The sequence below is a fragment of the Montipora capricornis genome, chromosome 3, assembly GCF_036669925.1.
Source record: "Montipora capricornis isolate CH-2021 chromosome 3, ASM3666992v2, whole genome shotgun sequence".
NCBI classification, from domain to species: domain Eukaryota; kingdom Metazoa; phylum Cnidaria; class Anthozoa; order Scleractinia; family Acroporidae; genus Montipora; species Montipora capricornis.
The window spans coordinates 30,499,475-30,520,028 of record NC_090885.1 but is presented as its reverse complement, the minus strand read 5'-3'; the positions used below and the strand labels follow the sequence as shown (position 1 = coordinate 30,520,028).

Below are 20,554 nucleotides of genomic sequence, written 5' to 3'. Positions count from 1 at the left end.
AAAAAGTAACCTTCCATCCTTGTCTTTTATTAAGAGGCACAGTAAACAGCGAACTCGAGATCTTCAAAATCGCTCAAAATACCAATTCTGAGGCGAAAGAACGAGAGTGCACCACAGGAAAGGTAATACAACTTTTACTTAGCATGCACAAATTTACCGATATATCGCCACAGAGGAAGGAAACGGTGATCAAGTACATTTATTATGAAAATACGAACGGTTACATAAACAGATTATGTGGTTCCCCTGTGATTTCTCTGAAATGTTTGACGGATTTCTTAACAAAAACAAGGAAACACGTTGAAGCATATTTAAACAACGCAAAATAAAGCAGCTAATCGGAAAAATGTTTAGCTAAGCCCAACAGCAATGCTTAACATGAAATGCCAAAAAAAAAATAGGCAAGTCCTAGTTTACAGCGACGAAAATAAATAAAATAAACTTACTTTCACTTCAGCTTGTGTCCTTGTGTCGATTTGAGGCGTTCTGGGCTAGTTTTGAAATTTGCTCCTATCCTTCATTTGAAAGTAGACAAAGCCGGAGAGTCGAAACCTTAAAGCCAGTGATCACTCCGCGATCGAAGACGATTTAATAAAAAAAAACTGGCTTTATTCGGCCCTTGGATCTATCGCCTGTGATACCATTTCCTGTTTGGACAGACCTTGGAAGTCCCTTTGCCATTACCGTAGATTCTTTTGCCGATAACTTACATTTGAATTTCTTCTAGACACTGAATGCAAATGGAGGCTGTAAAGGAAAAAACTGAAATGGAGCCCCTAGTGAGACACAAACGTCGCCCGTCTTCTGATATAGGTGGGTAGGTAGCTCAATATATAGACATAAATGTCCAAACTGAGCAATAGACCATTTACCCTGGGTTCCAGAGGTTATTTTTACTGGATTGCCTATGGCAAACCAGTCAAGGTCTGCGTTGATTTCGTCGTTTTTTTATTTTTTTCCGTGTCGGGAAAATTCTTGCCTGTCACTCCCCTGCTAAGTGGTGTGCATAGAGTCTTCTCTGCGTATTTTGTTAGGTTTGAGGGGGCTGGGGTAATGCGTAGCTTGCTCTGCACAATTAACCTGTAATGGCGTCGAAAGTCATTGTAACGGGAATGGCGTTTTAGTATATCTTTAAAGAAATATACCCATATGGAGCTCAAGAATGGAACGTCAAGACATGCGGTGAAACATAAAGATCTGGAATCTTAAAAGCGACGAGTAATGGACTTCGACAGCGTGAATCTTTCGCCCGTCGAGCCGAAATCAAAATGAGCTGTACTTCTAATATTTCGCCAAGGTGGTGTTACGTACAACACTGAAACCAAATGGAAATTTCTCTCGTAAATTACGGGTTCAACAAAGACGGAGGAATCGAATACCACAAGTAGATCTGTGATTTCTGTTGTGTGTCTCACAGTGTTTACTGAAGTCGCATCTATTTAAAGTTTGCCTGTTTGTCCGGCAAGTAACATTCATTTTGTACTCAATCTGCAAAGGTTTAAAAAAATTGGAAATGTGACAGTGAAAAATTATTTGAATGAAAGCTTGTTGTCTCTTTTGTGCTTTATTATTTATGGTCAAGGTTCTTTCGAAAAGGGTTTGATGTGAACTGTCAGAAATTTATTTAATTGCATATGCTTTGTGATTGTGTGTTTCGCTTGCACGCACGCAACTGAAATAGGAAGGGTTTCTTGCCTCTTATAGCAAATATGTTGCTTGTTTCAAGAAATGTTTCGCTGGAAAAATGTTTCTGTGAAATTTCCAGCTTTTGTAAATTTATCATGTTGTGTAATTTTCGAGCTTTGCAAATTTGCATACATGTGTTGAAATGTGATACGGGGACAATTTTTGTGGTAACGCACAAGTCACGAAAATAAACAGGTCTGTTGGAAGCGTGCTTGAGTTTCAACAAAATGACCCCCAAAATCGGCAAAAGATTGTGACGCTGATGAATAATAAAGTAGCTGCTATTACCAAAACGATGGAATTACCTGGTGATAAATAACCTTGTCTTGGAGAGTAAATTTTTGATTTTCCAGAAACAATGGTCAACCTCTGAGAGTTGGGCGATTGTGATCTTTGTGTTGAATTCGCACATTTCTTGTCAAAATTTATAACAATTAAAGGAAAAATAAAATTAAAAAGACAAAAACGCGGCTCATCCTCGGTGTAAAAACCTGTGAAACTCACGGATGACGTAACACAAAGAAAACAAAAGAGCAAAAAAACATCAAACAATAACCTAACCCCACCACGAGCTAACAAAACAAAGAAAAAGTTTCACAGGGTTTTACACCGAGGTAAACCCAAAAACCTGGTATCTTGGCATCATTTGACACAGATGCTTCACTGTTTCGCGGTAACTTGATCACTGCGCCCGCTGAATCCGATGTGCGATTTACTCGGTGCAGCCAGAAGTACAATTACAACCAAAAAAACTAAAATCTCCCAAAATGTTTTTCCCCGATGGTAACTTTTTATATTCGTGGTTCAAAATTAATGTTGTTTTAATGTCGTAAATTTTGATACCGATTGCAAAATATTTTATTCTCGATCGACTGTCCTGAAACTTCCTTCTGCTCTTCTTAAAATCTGTGTATCCATATTTATTTACTTTTACATCAATATTTGTTTTGCATAAAGCAAGCTAACAAAATCTGTATCTTGCTTGGTTCGCATTTGTTAGCCTTAATAGTATTTTCGGTCCGATGTTTCTATTTTATGAAGGGTATATTGTTTTCGTCTCCCATCCAAACACTACCCCCGCCGAACAGGGAGGGCTTAACTTCAGTGAACTTCGGTATTACAAAGCTGTCAGATGCTCAGAGGGCACGCTTAAACTTGTGGTCAAAAGAAGTTTATCAACATGTCAGCCTAGAAGCCAGTGTTTCTCACTTCCCATTTATTTTCTTCAATCTTTTTGGGTTCAGTACTTTGCTAGTAACCACATGTCTTCTCAGACTATTTACCCAAGACTTCTACCAAGACACTACATTAATAGACAATACCAAAACAATATCGTGCACTGTTAGAGCTACATATTACGCAAGAACAGGTCTGTTTCGTCGTACGAACGTGTGAGGACCTGTGAGCCAAAGGGCCTCGTCTGGTATGACTTCTTAATGACCACCCAACTTGAAAAAAATTGTCTGGAACGGTGCACGTACCACAGGCAACCCAGTGTACCCTCACGGAGGGTCTAGTCTCGCTATGAAAAGAGCGAGTCACGAAGCGGCGAGAAAAACCTCTGGTACAACCCTTAAAAAGCCTCACTTTCATGCAAACCAACTTATTTTGATTGACTTCCAGAGTAAGAGTTTATTTTAGAAACTTGGGCAAACCGGTTTTATCCACGTGATAAAAATATTGGTGCAATGTTTACCGGTCACTCTGCTGGGAAATTCTCACGGTGGAGTGAATAAATCGTTGTCACTGTCACGTAACAAAAAAATAGCGGTTTTTCTCCCCGCTGCGTGACTCGCCCTTTTGTCGCTCTTTTCATGGCGAGAAAATAACCTCTGGAATCCAGGGTATAGACCATTTTACAGTTGTAGCTAAGTTACCTGGCCGAAGAATGGAAGCGAGGCTGCCGGGGACCTTGTTGTGATACAAAACTCCGTGCTTTTGTAATGCTAATATATGGACTAATTAGAGTTACAACAACACAATTTACCTGATACTAGCAGTGGGGGCTGGATCAATGCTAGGTCTCTGGCTTCCTCGCAGCCATTCATAGGCTTGGTCGCTGAGCATACAACTGTAAAATGGCCTATTGTTCTTGTAGCAGGGTATAGCAGGGTACAGCAGGGTATAGGGGTTTGTTCCAACAGGCTGTTGAACGTTGTTAAAAAAGTGCTCTTTTAATTTACTTTTAATTGAGCCTTTCTTTAAGCATAATTAGTTGATGCGATGCATGGTTACCATTTTTTCCTTCTTTGAAATTTCCCAGACTTTGTTGAAGAAGGTAACCGAAGAAGATCAGGTGAACCGAGAGAACCAAATGTCTCAGGGGAAGAAAGCGATTCTTGTAGCGAAGCAGACGAAGCAAATGAGTCAGATGACCAACCAATGAATGAGCAAGGTACTCCCGATTTCTTTTTCCAGAGGCCGCGATACTTTCGGCCAGCTCCGATACCTCGGCCCCGTTCGAACTACGTGCAGTCAAAGTGAGGCCCGGTTCAAACGTCGAACTTCATATGTTCCGAATATAATGCAAGTGTCAAGAATATATTGTTTTCACTCATTTGCATTAGATTCGGCATATGCGAAGTTTGACGTGTGAATCGGGCCTAAGGGTCAATTTCCGTAACCGTTGGTAACCACTACAACTTCTTGAATTTCTGTTTGACCGCACAAAAGAAGCGAGAGTCCATGATGCGTAGACTTCCTTTTGGAGAGAAATGCAAAAGCTTTTTATTCTCGGTTTGCAGACGCATAGGACGCGAATGGTTGTTACCTTTTGTAAACGTGGAGCGGCAGTGAATTGAGGAAGAAGTCAACTGGCGCGTGTAGGTTTAGTTTAGACTAGGAACAGCCAGCCCCTTTTTCTCTTAGTCCAAGTAAAGAGAAAGAAAGATCCCGCGAAAAATGTCCGCGCGTAGTGTCGTGGCGAGCTGTTCGTTCACTTTTCTTGGCCAGTTCTCGCTGTAGGCACTTCAAGTACAAATTAAATTAAGAGTCTCAATACTGGATTGGTCATTGACGTATAAAGAAAACAGGCTTAGTTTTTTCAATAGCGCTCAAAAGCAACTCTAGTCGCTCTCGAAAAGCCGTCTGTGAAGATGAAACTATGATCTCCTAAGCCTTCTAAAAGCTGGAGTTTCAACTAGTCAAGAAAAAAAAATATCCAAGAGTGTTGGGGACGTTTGGAGAAAACAACGCCAGGCTCCCAGTTGACATCTTGCAATCTTTCATACTGCTGAGATGTACAATCAAGAGAAAATGAGGGGACAGAGAGGGAGGCTCCCGGTCCAGCCCTTGGGATATGTCATGTCCACGAAAGTTATTTTTAGACGAGCGGAAGTCTTCCGAGACGTCCGCATGCAGGGTAACCTCGGTCCAATGTTTGAAAGAAAATATATATTCATCGGCCTTCCACGTGCGCCATCATTTTCTCTTTTCACTAAGAACCTAAGAGCGAGGTAAGACTGCATGCGGACGTCTCGGAAGACAGACTTCCGCTAGAACAAAGACTTCCGCTCGTCTAAAAATAACTTTCGTGGACATAACATATCCCGGCCAACGCCCTTAGCCTCCCTCTCTGTCCCCTCATTTTCTCTTGGTACAATATAATATGTGGTATGAAGTTCATAGCTTGGAAATAAGCAGAAATGGGAGATGCTAATTTAAGAGTTCTTTTGCGGTTTCAGCCAACTTGACAGAAATCATAGAGGATGGCGATATCGATGATATCAGTGCTAATTTGACACCTAAGGCTCTCACAAAAGGCAACAAAAATGTGTTGATGATGGCAATGGAGGTATGTTTTCAAGCTTGCCACTGTTTGCTTTAAATAAATATTTAAGCACAATGAAAATGTTGACGCAGATTGTCGCCCTTTTTCTCCCCTTAACACAATGTTCAATCGCTAATCGACATCGATATGCAACTTGGAGTTAGTTAAAACACTCTGACATGCGATTTTCAAAGGATTGAACGGAGACACGTGAGAGACAAAATTGACGCTTTTAAAAAAGGGCCCTCGGGAAAGGTCGACTTTGTCTTGTTTTCTGGCTCTTGGGACTCTCAAAGGCTAATTTTTCGATTTCGACTTGTTACTCAAGAACAAGGACAAGATACGTACGCTCAGTCAAGAGAGTTTTGATCACTGCTAAGTAGGGAGCTTGAGCAAGAAAGACGACGAAGGCTATGAGAATTTCTTGTAAAAATACAACTTCAAGTTTTTCTAATAACTTCGCGATTATCCCAAGTGTTTCCACATGAAGAATGTGTGCAAACTTTCTTGGAAAAAATCACTTGAACGGTGACGCGTGTTGGAAAGAAAATTGAACATTTATCACCAGGTATACTCGTCTTCTACATAACCTTAAATTTGGTCATCTCACGTAGTTGTCAAGACGGGAACGTCAAACAAAATGAAATACTGGAATGGAAAACATTCGAACAGGGGGTGCAAAGCTATTTTTTTTTTGTTCATTGAACCTTTTTTTTTTCATCGTTGCTCATTTAAGCTCTCTTAATTAAGCTCTCTTAGTTAAGCTTTTTTAGCATAAACATGGACGCAATTTAAGCAATTAAATAAGTGCCGCTGTAACCGAAAAACCAAGTCAATTCTTATTTTTCTTTGGATTTCGAATCTATGTTAACTAAACACTGAGCGCGAGCATAGTTTTACAGCGGTGATCAGTAACACGCGCTCCTCAACGACATTTTTCATATTCGAAAATAAAATTTAGGTGGACGTCAATCAAGTGTTTCCATGACGAATTCAACTGTCGCCACAAGAACAGGAGTATCGTCATGGAAACATTCGATTGACGCCCATTTAAAGTTTACTTTCGAAATGTTGAAAAAAAAAAGTCGTTGTGGCGCGCGTGTAACTAATAACTAATGTAAGCCTTGATTTCAAAAAGACACCTGTTTATTTTAACTGGAATTGTCCTATTTAAGATCTTGAGAGAGCTGGATCGAGGAGAAAATGGCGTCAAAGGTATGCAATGCGTGTGTACGCCACAGAATTAATAAGCAGCACGGGAGTTTTGGGCTTTCAGACCTTAAAACTCGCGTTTTGCATATATAATGAGCCCTTTGCAACTGGCGGTCACATGGTACAAATATCGCTTTACTGGAGAGCAAATTGCGCACTGGGAGATCTAAAATAAAGCAACCTCATTTAAATTTTCTTTGTATTGAATGTCCCAGTGCGCATCTGCTCTCCAGTATATATGGCGGTTTTTGTAACATGTGATCGCCAGCTGCAAAGGGCCCATAAGCTGCATTCACACGCTGAAATCTTAAGCTAGTGAGCCTTTGACGTCACTTTTCCCCAGATCCAATCTTCTGAGGTCCAATCGGTCAGTTTTGAACCTGAGTAATGACGGACGATGAAATATGAACCTTAGACTCAAAGTAAACGGCTTTTGGACAAAAATCAAAGCTCAACATTTTGCCAGTCAGAGCCCCTTACCAGGAGCCTCCATCTTCCATATTAACCCTCTGAGTCAACCATGTCCCGTATCTTTCTTTCTTTAGAAGAACCTCGCAGGGGGGCTTTAGTGGGTGTTTTCAAAATAGCCAATCATAAGAGACCTATGGTCAGCCATTTATTACGTCACATACGTATGTGACCTATGTGAACCACTTCACGTATGTCCTCAGTCACATACGTCAAACTATATAGTAGTTTTAAAAATAGAAAGATATCGGAAAGGGTTGACTCAAGTATAAAATAGACCCATTTCAGTTAATTCCCAATCTGGAGGACAAAAAATGGTGGTTCTCTCCCCTCAGAGAAAAACCTTTCAAATGCAAAACAATCTTATTGTTTTGTCCCCCAGATTGGGAATTAACTGAAAGGGGTCTATACAGATGGAAGCTCAGTCACATACCATGCATACTGTAGACTGCTTGCTAACCGTGTGATAGCCGGAACACTTTAAACATTTGTAATAGTTATTTTCTTCGCAAACCATTATGTTTCAGACAAGTTTTAATCTTCGCCGCCTCGCTAGCAAAAAAGGACCGAGCGAGGAGGATTTTACCAAGCTGGCCAATTCTGTGGATAAATTCAGCACGTGTCTGCTTGATCCACTAAAATCTCAAATCGAGGCCCGTCATGCATTTGGAGATTCCATAGATGACGTAATGGATGCCGCTATAAACTTGGAACAAAAAGAGGTTAACATCAGTGCTGTTTGTTTATTTACTATGTGTTTTGCTTTTTTGAGTGTTAGTTTGTTCTATTTGTGTTTTATAATACGCGCATGCTCATGATAAAAGAAGCAATTTTTCAGATGAGCGATTGTTTGTAGATAATGGTGTTATTTTATCGCCCGTGGCCGTCGGCAATGGATGTCGAAACTTTGATGTTTTCCTCTGACTTTTTTACAGCTGCTTTCTCATCCAGTGCTTTTCAATTTACTTGGTAACAAGTGGTTTGGAAAGTTTGACAAGCTACATAATACGTCCTCGTCTACGTTTGAGCGGTTGCAGTGGATTTTTCTCAATTTCTGGTGTCTATTTGACTTGGTGATGTTTCCATTGTTCTTTGCTTTGCTGTACGTTTGGAATAAGCTTTTTGCCGGTGACCAAAAGCTAGAAAACAGAGGTAGATATTTGTTTAAGTAATCTCTTTTTTTTTCTTTTATAGGACTACTGATTTTGTCAAAAAGAGAAATATTTCAACTAAATTTAAGTTTAAACAAGTGTTTTACTAGGCAGAAACTAGTTTGTTTTCCTTAGAAACGCCGCGCAAGAGAAGATGATTCTCGCTTACGGCATAAAGCGTTTATTTTAGATTGCACCCTTGCCATTTGGATTGCAATTCTTGCATAATATATATTACAACAACAACTGCAACAAGATGAAAACTGTAAATGAAATGAAACAATGTGGGTTTTTCTTCGACAAGATTTGAAGAACAGCATATTCGGATTGAAACTTACAATTCTGTAGGCATTTTGCTTCCGCAACAATGTTTCCTTGTTTGCAAGGCGAGTCTTAATTAGTTTAGAGGACAGTGGTTCTTCGGGTTCACTCGTCGTATTCTATTTAGTGAAACATTTCAGTAAATGTACTGTTTCAGGAATGGAGGTCGCCTTCTTGATGAGTGCAACATCCGATCTTGCTCACCATGCCTTTGAACAGATGAAAAAAGTCGTTGAACAATTCATAGAGGAACATGAGAATACCAAAGACGGATATCAAATTATTATCCATGACAAAAAATCTCACGCAAAGACGATTCATGCTGAGGAACTACAAGATCTTCAGAAAGGAAATGAAGAGCACCCGGCTCTTCACAGAAACTTGAAAATTGCTGCCAAGTGTTTCTTTAGACCAAGAAAGAGTGATGTTGACAAGGTAAGAGCACAAAATGTAAGCAACTTGAAATATGCATTTAGAGTAGCCATATTGAGTGTTATGATTGGCTTGGTGTTGTAGGGGGTTTTTGCATTCGTTGAGCATACGGGGAGGGGGCTATGAAAACTGAACGAAATGGCTGATGTCGTTCCTCTTCAGTCTGTTTTAAGTCTTTTCAAGTCTCTTGTCCAAATACAACTGATCAGAGCACATGCACGATTTTGATTGTTGAATTGTTTTTTTGGTTCTTCGATATTAATTTTTTCATTTTTATGATTTTGATCATTGTTAAATTCTTGAAGATCCCTATTGCGCTCTTCGTATCAGTTGAGCTCTGGTTGGCTTTATGAACTTCGGTTAGCAGTTCATGATCGCGTCAAGTGTTGGCAAGCAGAAACAATTTGTTGTTGGAAGCAAATTCCAAAACTTCAACTGTTCAGAATTTCGAACATTTTCAGATTAAAGGGGTATCCCATTCGCGCGTATTGGATATCAGACTGACTGCAGAAGCCCTTATCCAATGCGTAAATTAAAAATGCTAAGTGTAATTTTTTTGAACACTCTCAAGAAACCGTGCTAGTTAGAAGAATTGAATGTTTATCGTCGAGATGATGCAGGAGTGGTGCAGTCGAAAACCCTAAACTGAAATGAAAAACACTTAAACACCTGCGGTTTTTCCCTAAAAAAGTGAAAAAACTCCATTTGGTTAATTGTCTTTAGTGATTATAACAATATACATGAAAAAATTACTCGATTCTGACTGGCTGTGAGCACTGAGTGCAGTTCAAGTGTAACACAGTGCAAAAAGTGTAATAGCAGTGCTAATTACACGTCGAAATTCTGGTTTATGATTGGCTAATAAACAATAGGGTTTGGTCAGAACCTATCAAATCTTTAGTTGTCAAATCAAGCGCACGCCCTGGATAACGCAATATTTGCCTGCTTGCGTCATATGCGTGTGTTTCTTTTGTTTAACCATCTCGAATTTTTTATGTATATTATTAATACGTAATTATATGATTTTTCTCGTGCAATCTGGAATAAATAAGCACGAGTAAATTTTTTTAAAGACTACAAATTCCACTCGCCCTACGGACTCGGGCAATTTTGGTCGTCTTTGAAAAAAATTACTCTTGCTTATTTATTCCAACTTGAACCCGAAATCACGTGATAACCTATAGAAATATCTGAAAACCGAGGTGATGTCAAAGATATTAAACAGACTAAAAGCATTCATCCAATGCTGTAGACTTTCAAGTCTTCTCGGATAAGGACTACAAACCGTGGCCCCCATATCACAAATATCTTCCATGTTCGTAAGTTCCCTGTAGGACGTAAAAAGAAACCACACACTATTCGAGAAGAGTAGCGGATGAAGTTCCCGGTGTTGTGGTGAGTGGCTATACAAGTCTACATCAGCTGAATAGCTTCCAAAACGTCAACCTGCTCAAACAAACAACATCAAGTAGACTTCCCGAAAAGGGTTCGCATTTGGTGGACCATTCTATGAGCCTCCCCCACCTCCCCCCCTCCCTTGGTCCTCGGCACTGTACCGGCATTCTCACTTTTAACGGGGCTGTCAAGACGGAGGGGAGGCTTATGCGGTTATGCTCTTTCGAGAGTTCTTGTTATCTCCTTGGTTTCCTGTGATTGGAAATCATTCTCTGGTAAGATTTCAATATAGATCCATTTAAACAACTTCTTTTTTATCATGGCAGGTGATAATATATTTCACTGATAACGAGATAAGTTTGAAACGAAAGCTTCAGCGAGTACAAAGCCAAGCAAAGGAACTTGGAGAAGAAGGGATCAATCTCCTCCCAGTTGGCATTGGTTCCAATATTGACATAAAGGAATTGAAGGACATTACGAAATTTAACAGCAAAGACCTAAACGTCATCCACGTTGGAGAATATGAAAACCCAGAAACAGTTCGAAAGATCATTTGGCATGGTAAACCTATCTGTTTATTAGTTATCTTTATCAAGCGCAATCTCTTTTGTATCACTCGAGCCACACGCTTGATTTGTCACGGAATCCACAGAAACGGCCTCGGGAGACTTGAGAACGGGAGAAGAGATAAAGGGCTGCAAGCATTGCTGCAAACGACGCATTTAGAGTTACTTGCAGTCTCTTTATCTCTTCCAACGTCCCTAAGCTTCTCTCGGCCGTGTCTCTCGATTGCCTGTCAAAACGATTGACCAAAATACAACACAATACAGCTCTTTGTTCCCTTATAGTATAGTGTATGTTGTAATGTTGAGACAGAATGGATAAGTGTATGAATACAGAAAGCTGTGCGGAGCATTAAGAAGATGTTAGTATTGAGATGCGTGTGGCAGAGCTTGAGGGCAGGTATAGTCCATTTTGGGGGATTGATAATCATGGAACTAGGTAGAATGCATATTCAACCTAGGTAAAATGAGGATCACCAATTTAACCTAGGTAAAAACGAATTCAACCTGAAACCGGATTGTACCTGCAATAAATCCACCAAAATAATCTTCCCTTACGCAAAAGTATCTTCCGTGAAGGATATTCATATGTATTAACAATCAAGAGCATCAACAGCCAAACAGTGTCCATTTTTGACATTCCTTCGAGAGAAATTTGCTTTCATTTTCATGCTTTTGGAATCTGTTAAAGGACGGTGCCTACTATTGTTATTGCGCATACGTTCTGCGCATCTCGAGATACTCGGGTTTCCTATCGTTGATGCTTACTAATACAGTGATATTTTTGCGCAGTTTAAAACTATCCGGAGAAAGTAGATCTTAGTAAGTACTCTTGGTATCCAAAAAGAATATTGGATGTAACCATGCATTTTTGAGGGATAATTAAGCTTCAATTTGAGAAAGAACGCCATACATTGCTTTGTATTTTAGAGCTTTTTACAAATATTATTCATCACTTATCTTTGAAAAATGCCTAGTTACCCCCAATTTTCTTTTTGGATTTCCATAACACTTTTTAAGATCTACATTTCCTGCATAATCATAAACTGGGGCAAAAATACCTTTCAATTAGTAGGCACCGTCCTTAACCCTTTCAGGCCCGACAGTGCCAAATGGCACTTATAGATTTTACTCTGTCTAACGCCAGACGATTTTACTCGTCAATGGGGAACCCCTCGGGCCTGAAAGGGTTAAGCTAACAGCATCCCAACACTATGTCCCCCTTTAACCCTTTCAGGCCCGATAGTGCCAAATGGCACTTATAGATTTTACTCTGTCTAACGCCAGACGATTTTACTCGTCAATGGGGAACCCCTCGGGCCTGAAAGGGTTAAGGAGGTAGTAAGTACGATTTCCTACAACTGAAATAGAAAATCATTTCCGTTGTCACAGTAGTTTACTGATTCTTCCACCAAGGCATTTAATATTCTTACCTGTACTCGTATTTTTGCTGTGTTTATTGAAATGCTTGGTTTGAATGGTTCCCGATTTCTTTTTTACAGAACTCCAAGGAAAACGCACTTATGGTAAGCTTGAACAGGGTTATCGAAGTTCCCAGGAGACCTTAAGGAGGCTCGAAAGGGTTTTCAGCTGAGCGCGCGCGCGTAAGCCACATACGCAATTCTAAAAGCTGCAATAAACAAATACCACTAATTTCGCCCACCTTTCTTCTAATTCCTATATATATATGTCATAATGTGGAATATAAATAGACATCCCCTATTCACGAAAACTACGAAAATTGTACACACACAGTTTAATGGTAACTTAAATCCGTTTGCTTTTGCCTGTAGCTCCACTCGCGTGTGCACTCGAATGAGCGAGTGACGCATGCGTAAATGCCGATCTTGTAACCCCCTCATTTTTCCTGATTTTGAAACTTTACTCGTTTATATCTCTGCTTCTGGACGGTGAATTTTTTTCATTTTTTGCATGTTAGCTTAGATTAGTTTAAAACGTTTGTTTTTCAAATAAAAAAAAATTCTGTAGGTGAAAAAAAAAAAAAATTAGAGACATTTCAAAAAACTGATTTTTCTAAAAACTGACCTACAGATTTTGTTGAATTTTAAATATTTTACAGGTTATTTCTAACATTATCTGGTAATGCTGAATGGGAAGATTTCACCGTCCCGTTTTTTCAAAAAAGACAATATATCTTGATTTTAAGGCTCAAAGAAATGCCTTATATGCCATGGTAACGTTATTTTGGTGGAAAATGCGATGTAAAAAATCTATGACGGGTGCTTAATACCTTCGCCAAATTTCGTCTTGATATGATTACCCTAACTGTATCTAAGGACAAAATATGTTTATTTATTTGAAAAAAGGAGAAACAATTTCGAGCCTCCTTAAACGGGAGTGTTTCAACGCCCACAATAGATCTTTGTCAGCGCGTTCACAAAACGAGCGCTATGTCTAGACGGGGTTTCAAATTACATTTCCCGCGGCGGGTAGTTCGGTTTAAGTCTTTTTTTAATGCCCATTATGTAAGGACTAGTGTATCTAACAGATAGTAATGCTGCGACACGTTCTGTTTCTGCTGATTCATTTTTTTCCCATAAGAATCTTGTTTTTCCAGACTACGCTGAATTCATATTTTTATTTTTCTGCCAATTTTAGGCCGAAAATATTCTTGTCTTATTCTTAAATGACAGTTCCGTTTTAGAATGTATTGGGGTATCAATTACAAGTGCTCGTTGTCTAGATCTGTATCGCGTTACATTATGAACGTGCGCCATCGCTTTTCGTTGCGGTCAGCGAGGTCAAGATGGCAAGTCAGACCATAGTTAAAAAGAGGGGAATGGTTATGAAACGCGATGTAGCTAGGTTTTTGTTCTCTTTTTTGGCCTTGACCGTGCACAAAACACAATAGTTGTTTACTTCCTAGCGAGGAACTAACCAATAGAAACGCTTTGATTACGTAATTCATGCATAGTGTATATGAGCCCAAAACAAAAGATATTGTACGGTCGTGGACTTTCCATCCTAAATCTTGGCATCTTTGTTTGCTGCTTTGATGTTTGCCGATCTCCAAACCATTCCCCTCTATTAACTATGGTCAGAGGACACTTGGCCATTTTGGCTTTAAAAAAATGCATTCCTCACGGAAACACCGTGATGGAAACGAAAGTACCTATTTTGAATCAACTACGTTTACAGAAAGAAATAATTTTATACGGTTAAGTTAAAAAGGTATAATTGTTTTGTATTTACAGATTTCCAACACACAAAATTATATTGTTATTTCAGGCTCGGGTTTATTTTTAAAAAATTTCTAAAAATTTCGCAAATTTCAATGGAATATTGTAAGTTGTCACTCTTACATCATGATCTGTTGTTTCATCGAATACTTAAGAGTTAAGCAATCTCCAGAGTGTTTGGCGGCGTTCTGCTCAAATGCCAGGCATTCTGGTAAAAGCTGGTGAATGGCGCAGTGCATTACGGCTAATTATGATGCATTCTGGGAAAATCTGGTGAATTCGAAAATTCGTCCCACCTTCTCAGGAATTTAGAATATGTTGCTGCTCGCTCGCTGCGCTTGCTCCGCAGCAATTATGGTTGACCAGCACAATTGCTAGCAAGTGTTGCAAAGCGCATTTTGAGATTCAGTCTATTTTCTTCAATTGTGCAGTTGGGAAAGATTGGCATATTGATCATCGTGATCACGATCTCTCTATATAATGATCGCGGTTTTTGAAGTAGACCAATCGCGTGACCTTTGGAGGGCATATAGTTTATTTGTGGCCCGAGTATCACAAGGCCAAATCGTACAAACTCATTTAGTAGGAAAGAAATGTTTAACAGAGATGTAGCATGAAACTTTGGTATGGACGGTTGTTGCTACAATACGAACAGCTAAGTACATTTTTAGCCCTGGAATTTCCCGTTCGACCCTCAAAAAGGCGCGCTTTACTGCGGCCAGTTTGTCATTTGACCTTGCGTATTGATAATAATTTACAATAACAATTCAGTATATCTCAGTTGCTTGTGTATTTCAACCCCGATTTCTCCCGCGACCGAAATCAAAATATTCTCCCGCTCTTCGCAATGATTATTCTACTACAGCTATAAATCCTTATCAATATAAAGATGCATTCACGCGACTAATCGATTACTGTCATCTGATGCGATAATATGTGAGTTGAAAGGGTACCTCCCCTACTGATCCAGAAGCTTAGAACAAACGACTCATTCCAATGGCATCTATTGGTTTCCTGAGTATTGAGGATCTTGAGGTTCTTACGTTTTGGCTTTTAATAATTGGGTATTTTCTCTCCACAGAGAGCTACCTGGAGTATTTCACAACTCCATACTTCATCTTTGTTCGCGATACACTGAGCTACGTCGCTTTCCTTGCCTTACACTTTGCACTGTGTCTGTCCCCCTCGAGTTTGCCACTTAGTGGGCTGGAGTGGGCAATTCTTGTTTTCTTTCTTGGTCGGATACTGATGGAAATCCAACAAATTGTAACAATCAGAAAAAAGGAAAAGGAAAGCATCATTATCAAGAAACGAGACAAAGAAAGCAAATTCGCGCGAAAATCAACGGCTGGGAAATATTTTAGGTAAGTAACATTCAACTTAATCAAAAACAGGGAGATGCTCAACTTGAGAAGCTATATTCGCAAGTGTTCGATATCTATCAAACAAAATTGTACACCGTATATGAATTTGTTCAGTTCTGACAAGTTATATCAGGTGGGTTCACTACTGAATTCTGATCCAGACCCATCTTCCTACTTATTGAGGTGTAATTGAGGCACGCAAACTGTATCCCAAAATAAGTTCACAAAGCGCAAATTACTGAGTTGCCTTCAATGAAAAAGTTACTTGATGAAAATCTTCTAATCAGCAGCGTCGAAGTGATTGGACGGTTGAGAACCACGTTAGAAAACTGTTTAAGGTTAATGTGTTACCCTCGTTAAATAAAGAATTGTATTGAAATTTGTTAACTTGAAACAGAGAACGGCTAACACAGGAACGGGAAATTTTATAAATGAGGGATCTTTAAAGCGGGAATCTTTAAAATCAGGAATCTTTTTAAAACATGGAATCTTGGGATTCCCCAGTTGCCCGTTCTCTATTTTATATATAGCCCCCTATGTGCCGTTCTTCCCTCTTTATCTTTTAGTGACGAAGAAACAGTTGCACAACACATGGCAGTTGAAAAGTTAAAATCCAGTCATTGTTCTTCTCTGAAGTTACTGCTTAAAAAAAAAACAGTCGTTTTGATAAATTAAAGTTTAAAACGAGGTCATTCAGGGCACAAAATATGATTGGCTGAAAACTTGATGTTATTGGAAAGGTGATTACTTTTGCTTACCTAAACGCCTCAAAGGCTTTCGATAGCAGTTTTTAAGGCAGTGAGTAGATGAATTTTAAAAAATTCGCAAGTAGAATTATAATACAAAATCTTTAAGTTTTGTGATTGATGAAGTTTTCGCATCAGGTAGAATCCAACGTCTTAATTAATGCAAAGAGGAAGAAAGAGATAAAGAAAACATTTTGGAGAATATTATCTTACGCGTTCGCGGTTGCTTCTCTGTAGAAAGATTGCGAACAGAATTTCAGTAACAAGGCAATTTACAGTCTGCTTATACGTAAGAGTTAAGGCCCTGGCGACCGGCTTCAACATTTGTTCGATTTTGTTGTTAACGATGTTGACTGCTGGGTGGGAAAACGGGTTCAACACGTCATCAACATTTGATTCAACAAAGCTTCACGAGAAGTCCGGTATTCAGTCCCAGGCTGCAGCCGCGGTTGTTACTGTGAAAACGGACTTTGACCTATTGGTGCGCATACCCAGCAATGTCGAAAGTACTTGGGCGGGAGTTCAGTCAAATAAACGTTCATGATAGCATTACAGTAAATGTATTACATTTTGTCATGTTATAGTTTCGGAATGGAAAAAGGTGAATTTGACAGGAAGTTTGAAGGCATTAGTTTTTTAACTTGCGAATCTACAGAAACTAGCGCAGTCACGCAATGTGTCAACAAATCGTAGTTAAAAGAGGGAACCTCAAATTACTAATGGTAAATCTACAGGATAATTCTGGACTTTGTCATTATGTTATATCTGTCCGATATAAGTTTTAAGGCATTCGTTTGTTAACTTGCGAATCTACAGAAACTGGCGCCGTCACGCAACGTGTCAACAAATCGTAGTTGAAGGAACCTCAAATCGTAAATCGTAAATCTAGAGGATAATACTGGACCTTGTCATTATGTTATGTGTCCGTGAAACTTCGGTTGTTGGTAGCAATAAACGGGAGTGGAAAGTAATGAAATCATTCAGGGTAGAAATTTTCTTCCGACAGTTGTAGACTGCGTGGCGCGACACTATTTACTAGAATTGTATTTTCTGCGCAATTTTTTGCGGGATTTTCATAGGATCGACGCAATTTATGACATACTTTCAATGTGCAATTGCAGACAGTTCTGTCCGAGAAGTGGAATTTTGTACGATTGTTCCTTATTCATCCAAAATTTCTTGCATATTCAAACAGAAAGGGAGTGTTTAAGACCAAATATACTCCCTCTGAATCTCCAAAACTAAGAACTACAACAAATCCAGAAATATCTAAACATAAATTGTCAGTTTTACTCTGTGAAAGCTCACAATGAATGTAAGTTGAAGGGTTGTAAAACTAACTGAGTAAAATATTTTCAAACTTAACTAGTTTGTGTGAGAGTAACAAAAAACTCAAATTCATTTCAAAGTGTTTACAAGTACTTCACTCAACTTTTCTTCGTTTAGACGACTCTCCTTACCTTGTAAATTAATCGCACCAAGAAAACAAATTCAGCCGAGAAGAGTAATGGCCGCCACTCATAAACACTCATTCCCAGGGTCCTCTCTCTTCCTTATAGAGACCACGTGGCAAACACTTGGCTCTCGCATTCAAATAAGTAAATAAATAAATATCGCCGGTGCTGACAAAGTGTGGGGAAATCCCACACAAAAATGTTGAATGGTTGTTAAAGGGAAGTTTGAACGTTTTTAAACTCATTCAATATCGATTCAACTTCGATTCAACATGTTTCAACCAGTTGAAAGGGGGAAGGAAACAGTTTCAACATCACTGTTCAACAAAATCAAACGGATGCTAAAGCAAATAAGAGGGCCATTTTCCCCGGCCTTTCATTTTATTACTGACTGATTTACTCAATGGTTTTTACATCCTATTTACTGTATTGTCTTTCAGTGATAGATGGAATGTTCTGGATTTCATCACTTTGCTTATCTATGTACCGACGTTAATTCTACGAATCATCACTTGGTCTTTGTCGAACTCTGTGACAAACAACCGAGCAATTGTCGTAGGTGGATATCTGTACGGTGTAAACACTATGTTGCTTACTCTGAGGGCGTTTGGGCATGTAATGGAAACGATCAAAGGAGTTGGCGTTGTTCAAATCGCCTTATTTCATATCATCGGTGATATTGCAACTATCATGTGGCAGTTTATCGCGGCTATCTTGGCCTTTTCCATCTCCATTACCAAAGTGTACATGGCTGAAAGGTCATACATTTCCAAAAAAAGCCACAAGGAAAGCCTGTAAGTATTGGATTTTGGATTAATATTTCATGGCTCTTCATAGTGTTGAATAATTCCTGTAGCATAACAATTCTTTTCTGGTCAGAGTTCAACTGTCGATTTTACGGAAGTTTGTTGTGCTTGCTGAACATTACAATCTTGTGTACTCACTACGTAGTAATAGTGAAGGCAAAAACTACTACTACTACTACTACTACTACTACTACTACTACTACTACTACTACTACTACTACTACTACTACTACTACACTACTACTACTACTACTACTACCACTACTACTAACAATAATAATGATACTTTTATGAATGTTACACTGTACTGGTGAAAACATACTATTAAACTAGTTTTAAAAACTTATACACGGTACTTATAGAAAGTTGAAGCGTATGAGCTTTCGGCTCCTTGGTGGAGGCTTGTTCACATAGAAATGAAAAACAAGAATTGTGAACCGGTAAACTGTTAACGGTCACGTGATTTAGCAACACGTGACCGCAACAGATTGTCATAGATGTGGGGGAGCAGGTATCTTCCAGTGTCACGGTTCAAGTCCGGCCTATGAACCCGGATATAGATGGCCTCTTTGATGCCCCGCTCTATCCAACGATCTTCATGGTCTAACACCTCTACTTCAACCTTATGTCCAGGGTAGTCCCTGTGTATGTGCTGTGAGACTTTAGCCTGCATTGTAAACACCATAGCATCATTCTAACCCTAACCCTAACCCTAACCTAACCGTAACTATTGACCAAGGTGAAAGGGGGCAAGGCAGAGAAGATCATCAACACAACAGAAAAGGCCCTACTGAACGTCCGAATAAGCCAAATCCATCGAACATTGACATCACTTGAGACACAGAAAATTCGCGCGAAGGAAAACATCGCAGAAATCTTGCATAACAACGAGTCGCTCAAATCCCAGGTGTACGCCTTCACTGAACAAGCTCAACAAAAGGAACACGAAATTTGCAAGTTTAGATAGATAAAGAAATTCCACACGTTACAACAGAAAACAATAAACCATCAAAGGGACAAAAGAACGCAAACTCTTATTGTTCAAGATCATTGCTATTCAAAGTGGGTGAAGAATTTTTCCAACCGAGATTTAAATGCCACTGAAACGCGCGTGCTTTCAAAGGGACTCAATTTTGCGGTCGTCTCTAAAAAAATACCAGTCTTTGAAATCGTCACAGCCGTTGAATCAGCTTGCCTCAAATTGAATAAAAGTGATGCTGACGACCTGCGTTCTAGTGTAAACAATATCTTAAAAAAACAACGCAGTCCGAAAACATAATCCAATCTATCAAAGGAAGAACAACGAGCCTTACAAGAACTCCGCAAAGACAGAAATATCAAGATATTACCAGCAGACAAGGGCCGCTTCACATTCTTACTGAATACAGATGATTATAAGAACAAGTGCAAAGCCATGCTGAATGACGAACAAACGTACATGAGACTCAAGCGGACCCAACACCAACATACAAGAAAGAACTGGTTTCTGCCCTTCAAGAACTGAAAGAAAAAGGCGCTACTGATACCAAGCTGTACCGAAAATTATACCCAACAACAGATGCCCCGCCGAGATTTTATGGACTACCCAAGATTCACAAGGAAGGTGTCCCACTACGCCCAATTGTGAGCACTGTCAACACCATCACATACCAGTGTGCAAAACACCTTGCAGATCTAATCACACCCGTGGTGGGTCAGTCTGGCAGTTATGTGAGAAATTTTCAGCATTTTGCTGAAAAGATGAGGGAAAGTCATGTGGATGACACAGAACAGCTTCGATCCTATGACGTCAAGTCCCTGTTCACCAGTGTACCGGTTGATAAGGCAATTGAATTAGTGGAGAAGAAACTACGACAGGATCCCACCTTGACAGACCGCACAAATATGAATCCATCTGACATCGCAAAGCTCCTCACCATCTGTCTCAACTGCACTTATTTTGTGTTTGATGGTCAGTTCTACCGCCAGATTCACGGAGCACCGATGG

General features: G+C 39.5%; 1 protein-coding gene across 1 annotated transcript in view; it reads left to right on the top strand.

Annotated features, from left to right (window-relative positions):
- Window positions 1-20,554, top strand: part of LOC138040081 (uncharacterized) — a 26,037-nt gene continuing 5,483 nt past the window's right edge. The window contains exons 1-11 of the mRNA XM_068885868.1: window positions 1-122; window positions 728-813; window positions 3,950-4,081; window positions 5,370-5,479; window positions 7,663-7,857; window positions 8,071-8,287; window positions 8,765-9,042; window positions 10,761-10,995; window positions 12,500-12,523; window positions 15,279-15,561; window positions 18,202-18,555. Of these exons, the coding sequence (XP_068741969.1) occupies window positions 735-813; window positions 3,950-4,081; window positions 5,370-5,479; window positions 7,663-7,857; window positions 8,071-8,287; window positions 8,765-9,042; window positions 10,761-10,995; window positions 12,500-12,523; window positions 15,279-15,561; window positions 18,202-18,555 (1,907 nt within the window). The 5' untranslated portion in view covers window positions 1-122; window positions 728-734. The remainder of the gene's footprint in view (window positions 123-727; window positions 814-3,949; window positions 4,082-5,369; window positions 5,480-7,662; window positions 7,858-8,070; window positions 8,288-8,764; window positions 9,043-10,760; window positions 10,996-12,499; window positions 12,524-15,278; window positions 15,562-18,201; window positions 18,556-20,554) is intronic.